This window comes from Sceloporus occidentalis, unplaced genomic scaffold (assembly GCF_023333645.1).
Source record: "Sceloporus occidentalis isolate IW3139 unplaced genomic scaffold, rSceOcc1.0.p SCAF_10, whole genome shotgun sequence".
NCBI classification, from domain to species: domain Eukaryota; kingdom Metazoa; phylum Chordata; class Lepidosauria; order Squamata; family Phrynosomatidae; genus Sceloporus; species Sceloporus occidentalis.
The window spans coordinates 38,059,926-38,078,377 of record NW_028316990.1 but is presented as its reverse complement, the minus strand read 5'-3'; the positions used below and the strand labels follow the sequence as shown (position 1 = coordinate 38,078,377).

The following is an 18,452-nucleotide window of genomic DNA, read 5'->3' as shown; positions in this document are numbered from 1 at the left end:
TTGAACCAAATTCATTGTGCAAGTTGCTTCATTCTATGTGTATATAGGCAGCTATGCATAAGTTTGTGTATTAAACTATGTGTCTTAATTGTGTATTAAACATACACCTGTGTCTGTGGCCTTCTGTGGTTCGTGTTTGGCTGTGTACCTGTGGTCAAGATGGCATCAAGAACAGGAAACAATGCAGAGGTTTGCTTTTGCCTGGGTGTATTGGGAAATGGAGGACTGGAATGGGGCTGTGGTTTCAGTGTTGGACTAGGGCTCTGGAGGCCAGAGTTCGAATCCCAGCTCGGGCATGAAAACCACCACTTTGGAAGAAATTCGGCAAGAAAGCCCCGTTAGGTTCACCAAAAGTCGAAAACGACTTGAAGGAACGGAACAACGCAACGCTAGGTTCGCCGTACGTCAGAAACTACTTGAAGGAATGCAAGATTCTGCCCCTCATCCGCCCCTCTGAGCAAACTGAGTACAAACTCTTTTTGTGCTTTGTGTGTTGTTTAGTAAAATTCCCTTGATGCAATGGCTTCTTACTCAGCCAAGGGTTTCTTCTTCCTTGGCTCAGCTTCATCCTTTTTCACTATCTCTTCCCTTGCTAGTTTTAATGCTGAATTAAAGGCTTTCTTGTCCTCTAAAGTGTTTGGGACTCCATTTTAATATTGTTTTATCATTTTATATTTAAGTATACATATTAGTCATTTTCAAGTTTGCATTTTCAACTGTGTAACTTGTTTAGTATTGTTATATATATATATATATATATATATATATATATATATATAAAAAATGTCTTTTAGGTTGTACACCTTTGGCAGGTTATATACTGTTTCAATGGTGCCTGTAAAGTGCCATGGTGCTATATAAACAAACATTAATAATAATAATATTAATAATGTGAATCTTTATTGATCCACTCTTTGCAATAACTACTCTGCAATCTTTACACATTCCAGTTCCTAGTCTTTTGCTCCTGGGTCGCCTTGCCTGCCTCCAATATGAACGTTTGACACTCTTCTTCGTTAATGTGTCAGCCTTTTCGTTAGCTAGTGACGCCGCTTAATGAGTGGCTTCTCTTAAAACCTAATCCAGGAATGCTATGTCTTGCTGAATCTGTGCTCCGGATTAATCTACGGATGACTATCCTCAGAACTATTGTACCGTATTGTACCGAAGGGTTTCTTTTTCGGTCCGGTCGGCAACAATCCAAAAAGCAAGGCGGCTGAATGAGGATTTTGTAAGAAGCTCACACAAAAAAACAGAAAACATTTTATTCTCCCGTTTGCAGAAAATAAATACCAGTGCATATTCTGTACGCTTTTCCTATAAAAGCACTTCTACAAAAACAACATAAAAAGTCACTGAACTGCGTACAACGGCGCGTATTTTTCGCCAAGCTTTTTCTCAGCGTCATTTTGGCCTGCGAGACGCGAACTCTACAAGTAGCTAGCGTTTATAATGTTAAACCTGGAAAGCACTTGTAAGCAAGCTGTTCTGGATGGCGGCGGGGAGGAGAGGGAGGAATCTGGGAGCAAAAGCGTCCCGTAAGGCGTACAACCCTGGGCCACGCTTTTCCCACCCGTGACCTAAATGTTTTAAAAGCCCTCCTGGCCACTTGCACCTCAAGAAGGAAAAAGGAAGAAACTTGTGGCCTCTTGGATGACTCCTCTTCCCTGAAATGAGGTTCAGGCAGAAAAGCCTCCCCAAAAATATGGCTCCTAACCAACAGCGCAGCTAATCTAACAGTGTTGAAAAGTTGTTGTTCTGTTGTTCTTCTGGATAAAGTCCGTTTTTGTGAAAAACTGGGGGGGGGGGGGGGGATAGCTCTTGAAAAGCTCATTTGCTCAATGTGAAGCACAAGGGGGGAACGGGAAGGGGAGTGGGGGAGAAAAGCTACTAAACAAAAATGGGTCCCATTGAAATACAAAGTTTAAGCCACAAAAAGCTTCACAGCTCGGTTTCTGTACATGTCCAGTTTGGCCCCTGAAAGTTGTACTTCATTTGCCTCCTTCAAGACAAGCCTCTGAAAAGCTGTCAGTCATCCAGTCCTATATTTCTGAAAAGGTACGACATGGACTCCCCGTTGTGGATTCTGCGGATGGCCTCCGAAAGGATCATGCTGATGTCCACAGTCTTAATTTTGGGGCACTGTAACTTCTGTATCTCATGAGGAACTGTGTTGGTGACCACAACCTGGGGAAAAAAGGCAGAAGGGTCAACCTGGGGGTCTTGCAGAAGGTTCTTATGGGGGAACTGGGGAAAAAAAGGTTATACATCCTTCTTCCTTCATAGCACATTGCTACCTCTCCATTTGTCCAAATAATGTAGGATGAGAAAGCTTAGAAGCAGAAGAAAGAAAGGTTCTGTTATCTTTGTCCCACTTTGCAGTGTTAGCAAAGATTAGTTTCTGGGAGGTCAGCAGCAACATCAGCAGCTAGATACACCTTTGGCCATCCCAGCCAGGCCAGACTGGACACCAACTGTACCATTCATAGAGATGAACTGGTTTCAAAGAGCAGCCACCTTGGAGACTGAGGAGGGAGAGGAAAGAACACCGGACAGTCGCTTACCTCATCGATCGCAGACTCCTCTATCAACCGGGGAGCGTCCGAGGAAAGGAGGCCATGGGTAGCCATGACGAAGATCTTGTAGGCCCCTCTCTCTTTGAGTGTCTCGGCCGCCGCGAGGAAGCTGTCCACGTCGTCTATGATGTCGTCCTGGCCAAGAGGACACAAGGCACATCCTTAGAAGAACATCCTCAATGAAACTACTCCAGGTAAACACAATGGCTCTGACCTGGCTCAAGGTGCATCCAGCGCTCATTAAACTTGACTTATACTTTAAGGAACAGAAGTGCCTTGAACCTGGGTACAGAAAGGGTTGCCTTCCTTCGTACCAGGGCTGTGGAGCCGGAGACATAGAATTGGCATCCTTTTGCTCATTTTAATTATGAATGCAAGAAGACAGAATGGGAATTAATGGCTAGATTTTTAGCTTCCCATTAGCCACAAGAAGTTGACCCTTTCATAGGACACAACGTACAAAATGGATTGTTGTGAAGTGACTTCAAGTTAAATCTGATTTATGGGAACCTCACCACAAGGCTTTCTTGAGTCAGAGGAGGTCTGCCACTGCCTTCGTCTAAGACTGAAAGAGTAACTTGCCCAAAGCCTTTGTGGGGGGATGCCCATGACTGAGTGTGGATTTGAACCCTTGTCTCCTAGTCTAACTCCCAAACAACTATATTGTACTGGCTACTTGACCGGACTGATACACCCTCAACAGATCTTCAACATTCAGCAGTAATCCCACCACCTCAAATAAAAAAGCATCCAAGTTTAAAAAGACAAGGTACGCCTGCGATACCATGACTCTGCTTCCTCACAAAGAAAACAGATGCTATGAAATGACCTCTTCCCAGTTGCTTCTCCTGGGATTACTCAGAGCCAGACCTAGCAACTTGTTTCCGAGCAGCACTGAAGGTAATTATTCTTCCATTTAAAAGCTCTTAGAGCCTTTCATAACCAAATTTAATCACAGCGTGAACCGGCTGAGCACATCCTGAACAAGACGCTCTAGTTTCCTGGAAGTATGAATCAGAAGCACTTTCTTCACTGAAGTTCCCTTGTTCTTTTTCAGCAGAAGAATTAAGCTACAAGAGGCAGGATGAGGTTTTTGCACTGCATTCTCAGTATTCCAGTATCCCCTTTAACAGGCCCCCAAGACAACTTACAATTTAAAACCATTTATAATTACAATGTAAATTTACTCCCCTGAATCAATTGAATTTTTGTTCTTTAAACCCTCACAACTGAAGCCCCTTTACAAAACACACCCTCCCCTCTCAAAACCAGAAGCCAGTTCAAAATCTAGAGGTGGCTACGTACCACGATTATGGCTATCCTTCCTCCTACGTCTCCAACAACCGTGATGGGAGGTTTCTCTTTTGGAATCAGCACTGATTGAAAAGGAAGAGATAAAAAAGCATATCCATGTCATCGATCATTATCTTCTCACAACTTTATCTGTTGCTATCAACCTGGGCCCCCATACCTTGGGATGTGTTTTTTGCCCGTGCCAGAGGTAAAAAGTAACCTTGGAATGGGCCCTGATGCATATAAACAACAGTGTTTCCTTCACAGTAGTGAGTGAGAAAGGAGGGAACCTTCACAGAACCATAGCGTGGGAAGAGACCTCAAGGGGCATCCAGTCCAATCCCCTGCCATGCAGGAACACACAATCATGAAAGATGGCCATCCAGCCTCTGTTTAAAAACCTCCAAAGCAGGAGACTCTACCACATTCAGAGTGTGTTCCACGGTCAAACAGCTCTAATTTCAGGAAGTTCTTCCTAATGTTTAGGTCAGTGATGGGGAACCTTTAAGAGACCGAGTGTCCAAGCTCAGTGGCATTTCCGCACCGGGTGTCAGAGGATGCCAGGGGACTTCCATAAGGCGGGACATCTGCCTTCCAGAGGCAGGACTTCCAGGGGGTGGGACTTCCCAAGACACACTCTCTCAGCCTCAGGCTAGCAGTTGAAGGGACGGGAGGGCAGGGAAAGAGGAGGAACGGGCATGCACTCCTATTGTACTCCTATTGAAGTAACAGACGGCACGTGTGCCCACAGAGAGAGCTCTGAGTGCCAGAGAGGTCGCACGTGCCATAGGTTCGCCACCACTGGTTTAGGTGAACTCTCTTTTCCTATGATTTGCATCCATTGCTCTAGATCCTATTCTCTGGAGCAGCAGAAAACAAGCTCGTTCCATCCTCAATATGACACCGCTTCAAATACTTAAACAGGACTATCATATCACCTCTTAACCATCTCTTCTCCAGGCTGAACATATCCAGCTCCCTAAGTCTCTCCTCACAGGGTTTCATGGTTTCCAGAGCCTTTACCATTTTGGTCGCCCTCCTCTGGACACACTCCAGCTTGTCAATAGCATATGTATACATCTAACATGTTTTATAGCAGACCACACTAACAGGAAACAGGGCCTGAGCTGGGAATCTTCTAAAACGCACTATGGCAAATCATGGTTCCATTACCACAGGGGATGGACAGAGCATCCCTGCCCTCCATATAAACCAGGGATGTTAACACTGCCTTCACATGAGGTTACTTACTGGGTATCTCTAAGCTCGGGTGGATGGCAGCGACACTCTTGGCTGTTGGAGGCGAATGGCGGCCATCCACCAGGTCAGAATCTGCGTCTTGAGCTTCCCCGTGTATCACCGCAATCCCCAGCCGCAAGCGCTCTGCAAAGGACTGGGCCCTGCAGACAAGAGAAGGCAGCATGTGGTTGGAAACACCTCACTGGTGATAGAAAGAACAGGAGGAAAAACTGCAATGAAAGAGAGGTTAAGACAAGGATTCCTTCTCTATGAATCTCAGTGAACAGTGGCAGATTTGAGTCCTCAGAGAAGAAGGAAAGGTGTCAGAACTCCCCTGCATTCATATATTCATTTGTCATTTATATATTCATTTGGGGGTTCTGTCAGAGGGATTATTAGTTTAGGGTTTTGTTTAGATATTAGTTGATTAAGAATATAATGGGTTTGATATATATTGGTTAGTTAGAATGTGCTAGAAGGTGATAGATAGATGGCTAGCTTCTGTGCTTGCTTATTAGGATTGGAATGTTACAATGTTAGGGAGTTACCCAGCCAGGCAGAGACTGCTCTTGTGTTGGGAGGGGTGAGTTTAACCTTAGGAGTTAATGCTACTACTTATAGGCTGTTATATTAATATGTTCATGATGTTAATATATGTTGTTAGGTTATGCTTTATATGCTGTCATGTATGTTGGGTTGTGGGTGATGGGATGTATAACCATTCTTACATATACTCATAGGTTGTTAAGATTTTATAATAATTAGTTCAGTAGTAAGAGATGTCTGGGTTTCAAGGTCACAGGTGCAAGGAGGAGATAACGCTTGGTGAGAACTTAATTGTTTTGAGAACAGGCCAGAGAGCCCGGACGAGAGGACACTACGTCATCGGGGTGGAGATTCCTCACTGCGCGGGAAAGACTGATCCAATTAATTAACTTTATTGCTTTATGGGGGTGGGTCTGCTCATAGGACTATATAACCCATCTGTAACTATGTATCTTCATTCCTGACAAAGAAGTCACTTCTGTTGCCTATACCTTTACCTTTCAATAAAGCTGTTACTCTTAGAAGCACAGCCTCTTGTTGTTTGGGGGGTGGCAATTGGGAGCCTGACAAAAGGCAAACTCCCTTTGAACAAATCTTGCCGAGAAAACCTCATGATAGATTTATCCCAGGGTCATCATAAATTAGAAACAACTTGAAGGCACACAGCACCAACAGTTAATCCCTGTTGCAAATCTCAGGTGCTAAAAGATGATAATCAGTCTAGAATGCTGGACTTGGACTCTGGAGAATAGGGTTTGAATACCAACTCAGCCATGGAAAGCCTCGTGGTGATCTTGAGCACATCACAAACTCTCTCAGCTTCAGAGGAAGGCAATGACAAATCTTGCACACAAAAAACCCTCATGATAGGACCATCATAAATCAATAGTCAGGGGCACTTAACAGCTTTTGAAGTCTATAATGACAGACCTACCTCTTTGCAGATGCAGGAGATTTGGCCACAATCACAGCATTCCTGTAGTCTGGAATCTACAGTAGTGCAAACAGGGCACACAGAAGATGATGTTAAAGATGATGAAGCAGCAGCTCCTCAAAAACAAAACTGTCATTTCTACCTCACATTCCACACTGGAAAATTCAGACAACCACTGCGTTGTTTGATGTATTTCTATCCCAGAACTAGCCCTGTGCCTTCCCTTTCTTTTTCAAATATCCCTCCCTGAGAGTTCCCTCAACCCCCTGAAAGCCCCCCAAAACTACAGTTTATCTTAAAGACCATCTGGGGCCAAAAATGGTAGACTACCAGCACTAATAGATCACCAGCTTTCTTGACAGAACGCTCCTCGCCATGATCCATATCCAGACATTAATTTTCTTTCCTCATCTCAATCCTCACTGGGGACAGATGACTTCAAAACAGCAGTGTCCATCTCATTCCACAGGTCTAAGAAAGTGCATATCATCCAGGGCATCACTCACTTCTTCCTGAATGTACTGAAGCAAAAACGGGGATGCTCTCAGGTTGTCAACTGGGACGTTGAAGAACCCTTGGATCTCCTTTTGATGCAGATCCATTGTGATCAGGTGAGTTAGACCTTTGGGAAGACCATGAGAAATAGGACTTTGAAACATCACTTTGTCAACAAGAAGCAAAACCAGTCTGCCTCCCCCAAAATGTATACAAAGGGATCTCGTAGTACCTATGAGACTAAATGAGCAAAAGAAGTTGTAACATTAGCTTTCACAGATTTAGTCTACTTCCCCAGATGCACAGAGTGAACTTGTGCCCAGGAAGGACCTTTATAATCAGACTGAATGATATCACCAGATTGTCAACTGAGGGTGAATCCACACTGCAGAAATGAAGCAGTTTGACATCCACTTTCACTGCCACGACTTTATCCCACAGAATCCTGGGATTTGTAGTTTGGTGAAGCACCAGAGCTCTCTTGACAGGCCAGGATGCCTAACTCACCAAACTACAAACCCCAGGATTCTGTAGGGCAGAGTCATGGCAGTGTCAAAGTGGTGTGGATATACCCTGGGGCATTGACCACTATAGACAGCAGGTGGTTCTCCAGTGGTTTGCCCATCCTTCTGTGTCCTCACCTGCCTTGCACATCATGGATGCCAGGAGCTTGGAGACAATGGAGCCCCTCTTCCGCATCTTGCACTGCTTGCTGTAGGGGAAGTAGGGCACCACCCCAATAATGCTTTTGGCGCAGGAGGTCTTGCAGGCGTAGACCATGATCAGGAGTTCCATGATGGTCGTATTCACATCCCTGCAACGAGAAGGGGGCTGGCTGGCTGCCTCTTCATCCAGATTTTTATTTCACCAGTTCCTTAACCAAGCAACCCAAAGCCAGCTTTCTGATGGGACTTAACACAGAGGTCCTTTATCCACTGGAGAAGGAAGGTGAGAAGTAAACCACAGCTCAGAACCTTCCTTGGGAAAACGTTGCCAGTTATACTTAATGAATTCTCCTGCTGCTGCCTCCCTGTTTGGAAGATTCATTCTGATCAAGAGTTCACAAATGCTGACCTCCCACTTTATACTATCTTTTTAAAAGAAGTGTAAACTGCCATGTCTCAAATCAATGGAGTCTCTAATGTTCGTCAGCCTTCCAAGAAAGGCCTGGAAAATCAATATAGGGATCAATCACAGAGAGAGAGAAGAGAGAGAGAGTGAGGACTGTTTATTTTTCTTGGAGAAGAGGTAGTTTAGCCTTGCCGCTCCCAGTCTTTGCTTTGGACAAGAGCTTGGAGAAATGACCTTTTTAGACCATAGCATTCAGAATTCTCCATTCAGGATGGCCACTGAGCTGGGAAATTCTGAGTGTGTGTCTATGTACTTTTCTGAGGTCTGTTTTGGATCAAGAACAAGCAATGCCATGACCTGGCAGACAGCCTCCTTCTCTCCTCTCCCTAAAACAGAAGCAAGCTGGGGAACTTGCCTTAGTAAGGGACATTAGTTCACTACAAAAAAACACCATGCAAAATTAAGCCTCTTTCCTCCCTCTCCCCAAAAACAGAGGTGAGAAAAACATATATGTCAGATTAAGAAGCAGTAGTTTGTTACCATAGAAAGCATGCATTTTAAATCACTGCTCTTATCTAGGCTGGCTGGCTGGTATCTTTAAAGGGAGCATGATGGACACAGAACAGAAGATGGCACACAGGGAAGGAGGAGGAGACGGCGAAAACAGGACAGATCAAATTGCTCTTCCCGACAACAGAACATTTTGTAGATACAATCTAATCAGAGAAAGACATGGCAGGGGCTTTATACTGAGCAGAGTACTCACTTTGAAACCGTCTGGATGATAAAGACATCTTTCCCTCTCACAGATTCTTGAATCTGCACCCTCGTTTCTGCCAAAAAAGAACATGCATGTTCATTGAGTGTACACAAACATCACATGCCTATAGACAAATGCCTACAAACACAGATGCTCACCTCTGTTAGGCTCTTGGTACACCTGAACTTTGCCCATCTCTACTCCCAGTCGCCTGAAGGGAGGAAGTAAAGGACAAAGACAAGGTCATAAAGGGAAAATAAGTTAAGAAACTCAGATGAAAAACTGTATGGGGCTATTATTTAATGGGTCAGAGGGGGGGAAATGCATTTTTAAAGGTAACTGCACTGCAATTTAATCCAAGAACTGGTTACGACAATTAAGGAGGCTGCAAATCCTTTACTATTTTTGGAGTGATTAATGAGGTCAAATCTTAAATACAGACCAAATAAGACAAATTTTGTACATTAGATATACTGCAGTGTGTGTGCAGGACTAAGGTGGGCTATAGAACAAACTATCTCTGCCTTTAAAATGTTATTGTTTGCCATTTCCTAGCTGGGGAAAGCCCAATTTATTTAGATAAAGCTTTAAAATTAGTAGCCATGACCAAAGTTCAGCCTATCAAGCATAGAGTTCCCATTATACTGACCCTGGGATTTAAATGTAACTTTATCTTGGCACAACATCACTGAAGATTTACCAAGCAACTTGACAATAATACACTGTAATCTTGCTGAGGGCTGCGCATTATTCCCACACTCAGTAAAATGAAGGCATCATGTGAAATATTGTCAGCAAAAAAGTGCTTTTAAAAAAAGGAGGGGAGACTCGGTTATGACTTACTCCGCAATTCTCTTTGATAGTTCCATACACGATGGGTTGGAATTGGCCGAAAACAGCACCAGCCCACCTTTCGTCACGTTCATGATGGGCCCTATTCCAACGGGTGCCACGCAAAACATCAAATCCTCCGTTGTTTTCCCACTTTTAAAATACTGCAAGAAAATCAAACACATGTTAGCTGTCAAAGGTGTGGGGTGGGTTTCAACCTCCAATTTCTTGATGTTCAAATGTTTGGACAACATGAGAGACAGAGCTATCTGCAAACAGCCAAAAACACATCATTCTTCCACATTTTGAGACAAGTGACACATCAGTCTGGTGAGGAGATGTGAGAATGAGGTGCCTTATTTGTATATACACAGAGGTGCTGGATCAGCCTAGCTGTTTAACTAGTTTACATCTGTAAACTACCATATATACTAAGCCTACAGAAGACTGAGGGTTCCTGGTCCCCAAGTCTGTTAGAGGTAGCCCTCCAGCCGATAACGTGAAAACAAAGTTATTTCAGAAGCACTTACAAATAAAGGGTGGAGCGGAAGAAAGAGCTCAGTTAAGGCCAGCACACCGTTCTAGAGATCTCCTGGACTCTGCTGTTGTCTAGCAGACAAAGCTCCAAGCATCCTTTGGCACCTGCGGGAAAAGGAGAAGAAAAACACAACGCTGTTAACAAACACTGTAAACAGGAGCGCTAAAGAAAGTCATTCCAAGGAGATTCATTCCCCTGTTAAAATAATGAAAAGCCGCCACACTTTACAAATCCGCATTTTGGAACACTTAACCCAAAACTGAAATACTGGATCTCAGTGATTTGGCCCCCCTGAAACAATATAAAATGTTGCATTATAACAAGAAAAGGGGTCCTGCCTATAAAAACGCCCCAGTCCCTTCGAAGCATCTCATCCAAATGCCAACACCGGATCACTAATGCTTTGAAAACGTAAGAACAAAACAAAGCAAGCATCATTGCATCTGCTACCAGTCCTCTTATCGCAAGTGCGTCACGATGAGGAAGAACAACAATCGATGTAGAAGATAGCTGATAGCAACATCTCCTCTTGCTCTCGAGGGCAGCATCTATTCCACAGTTAGTCATATGCTGTCTAATGCCACCATGTCCTTAAAACCCATCTCTCTGTTTTGCCCAGAGCCGGTGGGATTTCAGGGCAAAGAAGAGCATGGAAAATCTAATTCATTGCAAATCTACTCTCTGCCCGTCCCTGGGCTCTCTGCTCACATCCATCAATGCCCTTCTGGCTCAAATGAAGCCGTTTTGAGTTAGGAAACATTACAGACCTGTCCATAGACACAGAATCAGCTAGCCACAGGGCAATGGAGACAGCATCCGCTTTTTCTTTTTGAAAGGTACAAAGGTAACCAATTCCAGCCCCATGGAAAGCTGCAGCCATTCATTTGCTAATAATGCTTCCCTGAAGATTACCAGGATTGGTGGGCCACAAATCGAGGCAAGCATTAAAGGCTTAAGTGAAAGAGAAGCAAGAGAGATGCAAATATTAACCGAAATAGAGAGCTATGCTGATGCTTGATGGTAAAAGCCAGAGCCAGGAGGAAAGGGAAGGGCTGGGCTGAGCTAATGGCAGCCCCAAACCCAAGCCCCAGACACAAGTAAATGCCAGGGAAGAAATAGCTCAGAGGCCTCTATTCATGCTCTGTAGCCGAAGCATACAATCCTCTGAAAACAGCACAGTGATCCCAGTCTAAAACTAGCTTCTCACTTCATAGCCTGTGTTGCCTGAACACGTAAAACACACAAGAATAAATTGCTCTAACTACACAAAACGTAACTGTTTGCAATTCACTACAACTTTATACTACTTAGAAGCATAGTCTGGTACATCTGGCCCTGCAGCCCAAAAGGCCTCTCTGCTACATCTCCTTTGAAATAAGAGATGTCTATAGGTTTTTTGTGGTTTGGGGGGGCTCTGTGGCCATGTTCTAGATCTGTGGCAGTGGCATCTTCAGAGAATCATCAGATGCAGGCGAAACCTCAGGAACAAACTCTTCTAGAACATGGCCACATAGCCCCCAAAGCCCACAAAAAAACTATGGATGCCAGCCATGAAAGCCTTTGACTTCAACTTGGAGAGACACAACAACCAGCCCTTCTTTATTATGGCCAGAGAGCAGGACACACAACAACCCAAACTCTCCAGAAGCAAGAAAAGGCTGGTTAAATACCTAGAGGCAAGACGTTCCCACCGACGGGGCAGACAACACAATATGAGATTACCACCCTGCGTTTCGATCGAGACGACACAATAAAAGGAAATGCTTCTTTTCGGAGGACTAAACAGAAGACAGATGCAGGAAAAGTCCATTTATCTGAGTCTCAGAGGAAGGCAAAGGTTTACTCAAAAGCAACTTGCATCACGGCTACTTCCCAGTAAACAGGATCCGCAGGGCGACTCTAGAGTCAGCGCTGCCCAGGTATTCGGCATTTTATGGCCACTGCGGAAGTGCCATTAGTCCAGGTACAAAGGTAGGAAGATAAGTAGTAAGGTGCCTTTAAACCTCCTGAGCAGCTCATGTCCTGCAAGCAAAACTCACCCAACAAGGCAGTCTGAAACACTGATGTTATAGATAGGCCCATGCGCAAAGGGTGCATCTACACGGGAGAAATGTTGCAGTCTGCCATCACTTTAATAGTGGTCCCTCCGCATTCGCTGGGGTTAGGGGCACAAGTCCCCCATGAATGTGGGAAACCCGCAAGTAACAAAACACTACTCTTTTCACCCCAGAGAACACCTCTCTAGGAATCTCTGTGTCCTCCAGTGCAACTCGATGGTCAACATCTGCCAGAGGTTGATCACAGAATCATGCAGGAGGACCTACAAATGCCTAGAGAAGTGTTTTCTCTAGGAACTTCCAAGTTCTCCAGAACAACTCTATGGCTGACTTCTGGCAGAGTTGCGCTGGAGGACACAGAGATTCCTAGAGAGGATGATCAAAACCACAAACAACCAACTCCGCAAAAGCTGAAGCCGCCAATCTGGAGGGACACTTCAATCCAGTGGGAATAAAACCCGACTTCAAATCCGGAGGACGACAGTACACAAAGCGGAGCCTCTGCTCAAGTGCAAACTCCCACAATATTGCTGAGCCTGTCGTCCTCCAAACTGCACAAATGATTCTGGAGGACCGACTCTTAACCAGGAACAGCCCTGGCGGTCCTTGATGTTTCTGGAGGCTGAAGAGGGAGGGCCACACGCCTGAAAGGAACCCCAGGGCTCCCAAAGGACGACGCTTCCCGGCTGGAGCTCCTCTGCGCAAGGACGACGCCATTGTTACCGTGCCGCCAAAAGGACGAGGATAATGGAGACGCACCCAACGTCCTGGGGATCGCCGCTTGCGCGTCTGTCTGTCTGTCCGTGCGCCTGGCACCGTGAAAAAGGAACAATGAAAGTTTGCCTTGACCCAGCTCCTGTAAAAAGAGGATTTGGGAACAGAGAACAATACAGCCCTAGAAGAAAGAGGAGGGTGGCTGGAGGATACGGAAGGAACAATCCTGCTCTCCCATCCTTCTCTGTTTAATGAAAGGAGATGGTGTTAAGGCAGGGTCCTCCCATTCGTGCGCCATGCGCCGTGGAAAACGCGTGATGCTTCATTTTGGGACTCACCGCCTCTCTGAAGCCATGCAACTTCTCCGCTGGTTCATCTAGCGATGCTTCAAAGAGACCTACAGCCCTTTCCCTTCCGCCTTCTCCACACCAACCCTCCTCCTCCGACCTCAAGGGCAGAACCCATCATCCCCAGAAGCCCTCCTTCAACCCTCTAGGTCAGGACCCATCATCCCCATCACCCTTCCTTCAAGCTCTAGTGCAGAGCCCACCATCCCCATCAGCCCTCCTTCCACTTACAGTGCAGAAACCACCCCTCCTTCGACGCTGAAGGGCAGGACCCATCATCCCCACCACCCTTCCTTCAAGCTGCAGTGCAGAGCCCATCATCCCCACCAGTCCTCCTTCAACCCTGTAGGTTGGAACCCATCATCCCCACCACCCTTCTTTCCGCTTATAGTGCAAAAACTACCCCTCTTTCAACCCTGGAGGGCAGGACCCATCATCCCTAACCACCCTTCCTTCAACCTTTGGGCCAGAACCCATCATCCCCAGCCACCCCTCCTTCGACCTGGAGGACAGAAACCACCCCATTCTCAACCCTGTAGTGGAGAGCCCACCATCCCCACCAGCCTTCCTTCCTTCAACTTATAGTGCAGAGCCCAGCCTTCCTTCCTTCCAGCTGAAGGGCAGCACCCATCATCCCCAGCCAGCCACCCGAATGGAGGTTCCCCAGGCAGGCAGCCCTTCCTTCCTTCCTTCCTTCCTTCCTTCCTTCCTTCCCTCCCTGGATTACCTTGTTCTCCCTGAGGCCCAGTCCTGGCGGGGGACGGAGAGCCAGAGCCAGAGAAGAAGAAGCAGGGCTCCGGGGCTGGGCTTGGTTCTGGGGCTGGGCCCAACGAAGGGGCGTCTGTCTCCTGCGGCTGCTCCGCCTTCGGCCCTCACAAAATGGCGGAGGAGGAGGAGGAGGAGGCCATGACAGGGGGCGGGGCCACGCTGCCTCAGGCAGCCTTAGGGTTATATTATATGAGTGATTATATTGTTATTGTTATTATTAGTTTATGCTCTCAGCCTCAGGGAGCAGCCTTTTATTATTAAAGCCCCCTTTCACGCCTCCTCCTCCTCCTTTCTTTTGTGTAGATATATACAAAACAGTATATATGTTTGTTTCTAAATACAACTCCATCCATAGCCTCCTCTCAAAAGCGATGCGTGTTCGCAAACCATCTATGTATGTGTGTGTGTGTGTGTGTGTGTGTGTGTATATATATATATATATGATGTCTAACCTTATACCACAACAGAACTCCCTCAATAAACAAACAGAAAGATATGGGCTGTATTGATGGCTATGTACCTGGAACATAAACCCCATTCATTGGGTAATATTGAAAACGTATTAAAGCATCGGCCTCATTCCTCCTCACCTAGGCTTATTTTATTTATTGTTGCTGTTGTTGTTATTATTTAGGGAAGGGTCTTTTATTATTAAACCACCTATCCTCCTCCTCTTTCATTTATATATATATATATATATATATATATATATAGTATACACACACACACACAGCCCTCCCTCCACATTTACGGCTTTGACTTTTGTGGATTTGATTATTCATGGATTTTATTACTATGTCCTCTCTAGGGATTTCTAGGTCCTCCAGCGTAACTCTATGGTCAACTTGAAGCAAAAGCCGCACTTGAGGACCTAGAGCAGTGATGGCGAACCTATGACACACATGCCAGGGGTGGCACTCGGAGCCCTCTCTGTGGGCACACATGCTATTGCCCTAGCACAGAGTTTGCCAGAGTTGCTTACTAGAAAGCCAGAGGGACGTGGCACTTTGCAGTAAATAAGTGGGGTCTCGGTTGCAATTTGGGCACTCGGTCTGTAAAAGGTTCACCATCACTGACCTAGAGATTCCTAGAGAGAACACACTCTGCTAGGCCTTTGTAGCTCCTCCAGCGCAACTCTATGGTCAATGTCTGTCAGATGTTGACCACAGAGTTGCCTTGGAGGACCTAGAGATTCCTAGAGAGGTGTCATCAGGTAAAAACATAGCGTTTTTGTTCTTTGTAGTTCTTCCACATTCGCAGGGATCCAGTGCCACTAAGCCCAGCAAAAGTGGAGGGACAAATACATACATACATACATATATATATATATATATATATAATAGTATATAGTATATAGATGCCAACATATCTGATAGTCCTGATGAGGAATCTGAACTCAGGACAAGAGGCCACTGTCAGATCAGTCAGATTTTTAACCTGTTTCTCAATACTTGCAAACATGAATGCAGAACAAGCATCCTCCCATCTTTCACAAGGCTTCCTCACCTCCTCTTTTTTAATATATATATATATATATATATATTAAAAATAAACGAACAGAACACAAATTATAACAGTCATACATAACATCACACAATCAACATACATACAAACAAAATCAATCATCAAAACAGTAAATAAAAAGACTTCCTTGCTTATTTAAACTTAAGAATCCCTTTACCCCAAACCTATCACAAACTTTGAACCCCATTCTTTACAAAGAAAAAAAGCTATTAATTGTTCCTTTTTCCTGTTTTTTAAATGCATCCAAACATTTCTTCTTGATCAGGCAAGTCAATTTATCTTTTCACACAGCCCTTTGCAAAGTTAATCTTTAAAAGGCCTTGGAAACCGGACCAAAAAACTTGGGCAGGGAGTTGCTTTGGGGTATAATCTTTGACCCTTCAATCCAACTCTGAACCAATCTGGCCATGAAAAACCCATAAATCATAAACTATTTCAAGGCACATGATGCACACACATACACACCACACAACCCAGAACTCCTTCCGCCTTATATTTGGGGACAGAACAAAAAATCAGTCCACAAATAGTGCTTGGCCACTCTTTCTTTCTTTCTTTCTTTCTTTCTTTCTTTCTCTTACCGTTCACATCTCTTTCTTAACAACAAACCTATATAACAGTAATAACAAAATTGTTCCCATATTGTGGATTGTAAACGCATCGCCCAAAATGAATAAGAAACTCAAACTGGCGTTGAAAGCATGTTATATGTTTAATCTTTGTCCTCTCGCTCCCAAAAGGCAAGTTACAGAGACAAGATTTCCAACTTACTTCCCATCTGTGAGCACACATCTTCCATGACAGCGTTGTATTAATTTGGGATTTACAAGATTATGGGGCAAAGTATTCATTTGGAGACCTTTAGTCATCTTGGCAAAGACATTTCTCAACAAGCACAGATGCCGACCCATTAAAAAGCGAACCGATCCAGAATCTACGCAAGAGCAAGACTCTTATTAAAACCAACTGAAAGAATCCCAAAATGGAGAACCAGGTTTTGAGATGTCGAAAACGGATTTTGATGGGATGTTGTTTTTGCAGGGACTAGGTTTATAGAGAATAACCACTGGAGGGTGCTGAAGGATTTTGCGCAGACATCTGTGAAAACAATTTGTGTGTAAAATTGTGGTTTCTCTTCTGCAAGTCCACCGAAACCAAGAAGAGGTTGGCTGCATGGATGGAAACATGAGATGGGACAAAGGTCCCCAATGGGTAATTTGGCACAGAATGGCACCTGGCCAGCATTTGGCTTAAGTCATCTGAATCTCTGCCTGAGAGATGGATCTGGATTTTCTCTTGCTGGATAAGGATAGCATGAAGTCCTCTCCGAAAGCCCCCTCAAAGGCCGAGAGGACCGACTGACGGAACTTCTTCTGCCCTACAAACACATAGAGGATGGGGTTGACGCAACTGTTGAAGAACGCCAAGCTGGACGCCAAAGGGATCCCCAGATACAGCGCCATTTTGAGTTCATGGTTTGCAGGCGTCTTGCACATTTCCAGCAAAGAGAAGACATGGTACGGGAAATAGCAGAGGAAGAAGGAGGCCGTGACGGCGACGATGATCCTGAAAGGCTTGGAAGACTTGGTCAGGCGCCTCCGTTTCATCCTGAAGACCACGATGCCGTAGCAGATGAGTATGATGGTGAAGGGGAAGACAAAGCCGAGCAAGAACCTGGTAACCACCATGGCTCTGTGCCGGATCCTCCAAAGCCTCCGTGAATCCTCGACGTTGTAATTGTCGGCCAGGGCAAAGTTGTTGAAGCAGCTGGTGACGTTCCGGGAACTCAGGGCGGTGTCCCGGAAAACAAGGTACGGGGAGCTGATGATGAAGGCCGTGACCCAGGTGAGCAGAGCGATGCCGTAAGCCACTTTCGGGGTCCGGTAGTTTCTAGACCAGATGGGATAGACGACCGAGACGCACCGATCCATGCTGATGACCGTCAAGAGGAAGACGCTGGTGAACATGTTGAGGAAAGCGATAGCGCTGTTGAGTTTGCAGAGGAGCCTCCCAAAGGGCCAGTGGAAGCCCAAGGCAGTGTAGGCGATGCTCAAGGGCAGGAAGAACGTGAAGACGAAGTCAGCGATGGCCAGGTTGAGGAACCACACAACGTTGACCGTCTTCGTCATCTTGAAGCCGGCGATCCAGATGACCAGGCCATTTCCAATCACGCCGAGGAGACACGCAATGCCATAAATGACAATGGACAGGAGGTGCATGCTCCTCTGAAGGCCCAAGAGGTGGCTGGTCATGTACAAAGAGGTGGCATTTTCATAACCCAAGGTGAAGTTGGCTGGAAAGGGCGGCAAGGAGGTATTCTCCGCTCCCAGCAAGGAATCGAGCTCCTGGAATCTTTCAATCATTGTTCGGACGTCGTAATCAATAATTAAATCTATGGAGGGAGAAAAGAAATAATTCAAGGAAGGAAATGTGAGCGGGTTTCTAGGTTTATTATCAGTGTCGACTAGTCCAAATTCAATGATAATTTCTTTTGGTCAATAAAACGAGGAGATTAGTCATATCAGGGCAACGTTTGACTTGGCAGAATGATAGCAGAGTCATTTTTATCCACAAGAATTATTATTATTATTATTATTATTATTATTATTATTATATTTGTCTACCATGTTCTCTCCAAAATTGGGACTCAAAGCGGCTAGCAAATTGGTGTAGTGAATTGCAGTTTGGATATCTGCTGTTCAATGCATAGTTTAATGATCAGTTATTGCTGCACGTCTGTTCCGCATCTATTCCCCGAG

At 45.2% G+C, this 18,452-nt stretch overlaps 2 protein-coding genes across 3 annotated transcripts; both read right to left on the bottom strand.

The window, feature by feature from the left end:
• Positions 1–1,240: 1,240 nt before the first annotated feature.
• Positions 1,241–14,272, bottom strand: LOC149306524 (phosphoribosyl pyrophosphate synthase-associated protein 2). Of its 2 annotated transcripts, none has more exons than XM_089539674.1 (12): positions 14,129–14,272; positions 10,276–10,387; positions 9,758–9,909; positions 9,073–9,125; positions 8,921–8,987; positions 7,725–7,897; positions 7,095–7,210; positions 6,589–6,644; positions 5,121–5,269; positions 3,882–3,952; positions 2,565–2,711; positions 1,241–2,187 (listed from the first exon to the last, which is right to left on the bottom strand). In XM_089539674.1, exons 3-12 carry the CDS (start codon positions 9,874–9,876, stop codon positions 2,029–2,031), a joined length of 1,110 nt encoding a protein of 369 aa, XP_089395800.1. In that variant the 5' UTR covers positions 9,877–9,909; positions 10,276–10,387; positions 14,129–14,272; the 3' UTR covers positions 1,241–2,028. The 2 variants fall into 2 exon arrangements, with proteins under 2 accessions (XP_089395800.1, XP_089395801.1); XM_089539675.1 differs by lacking the exon at positions 14,129–14,272 and adding an exon at positions 13,100–13,670.
• Positions 14,273–16,943: 2,671 nt separating this feature from the next.
• LOC149306523 (chemerin-like receptor 1) lies at positions 16,944–17,927 on the bottom strand. The gene has a single exon (XM_089540704.1). It carries the CDS (start codon positions 17,910–17,912, stop codon positions 16,944–16,946), a length of 969 nt encoding a protein of 322 aa, XP_089396830.1. The 5' UTR covers positions 17,913–17,927.
• Between the last annotated feature and the right edge of the window lie 525 nt (positions 17,928–18,452).

Excerpts from the sequence above, each read along its gene's own strand:
- LOC149306524 (XM_089539674.1), bottom strand. The coding sequence starts at position 9,876 with ATGTTTTGCGTGGCACCCGTTGGAATAGGGCCCATCATGAACGTGACG. Across the intron at positions 8,988-9,072 it reads GTACCAAGAGCCTAACAGAG|AAACGAGGGTGCAGATTCAA; the intron begins GTGAGCATCTGT and ends CTTTTTTGGCAG. Across the intron at positions 2,188-2,564 it reads AGGAGTCTGCGATCGATGAG|GTTGTGGTCACCAACACAGT; the intron begins GTAAGCGACTGT and ends TTTTTTCCCCAG.
- LOC149306523 (XM_089540704.1), bottom strand. The coding sequence starts at position 17,912 with ATGCACCTCCTGTCCATTGTCATTTATGGCATTGCGTGTCTCCTCGGC.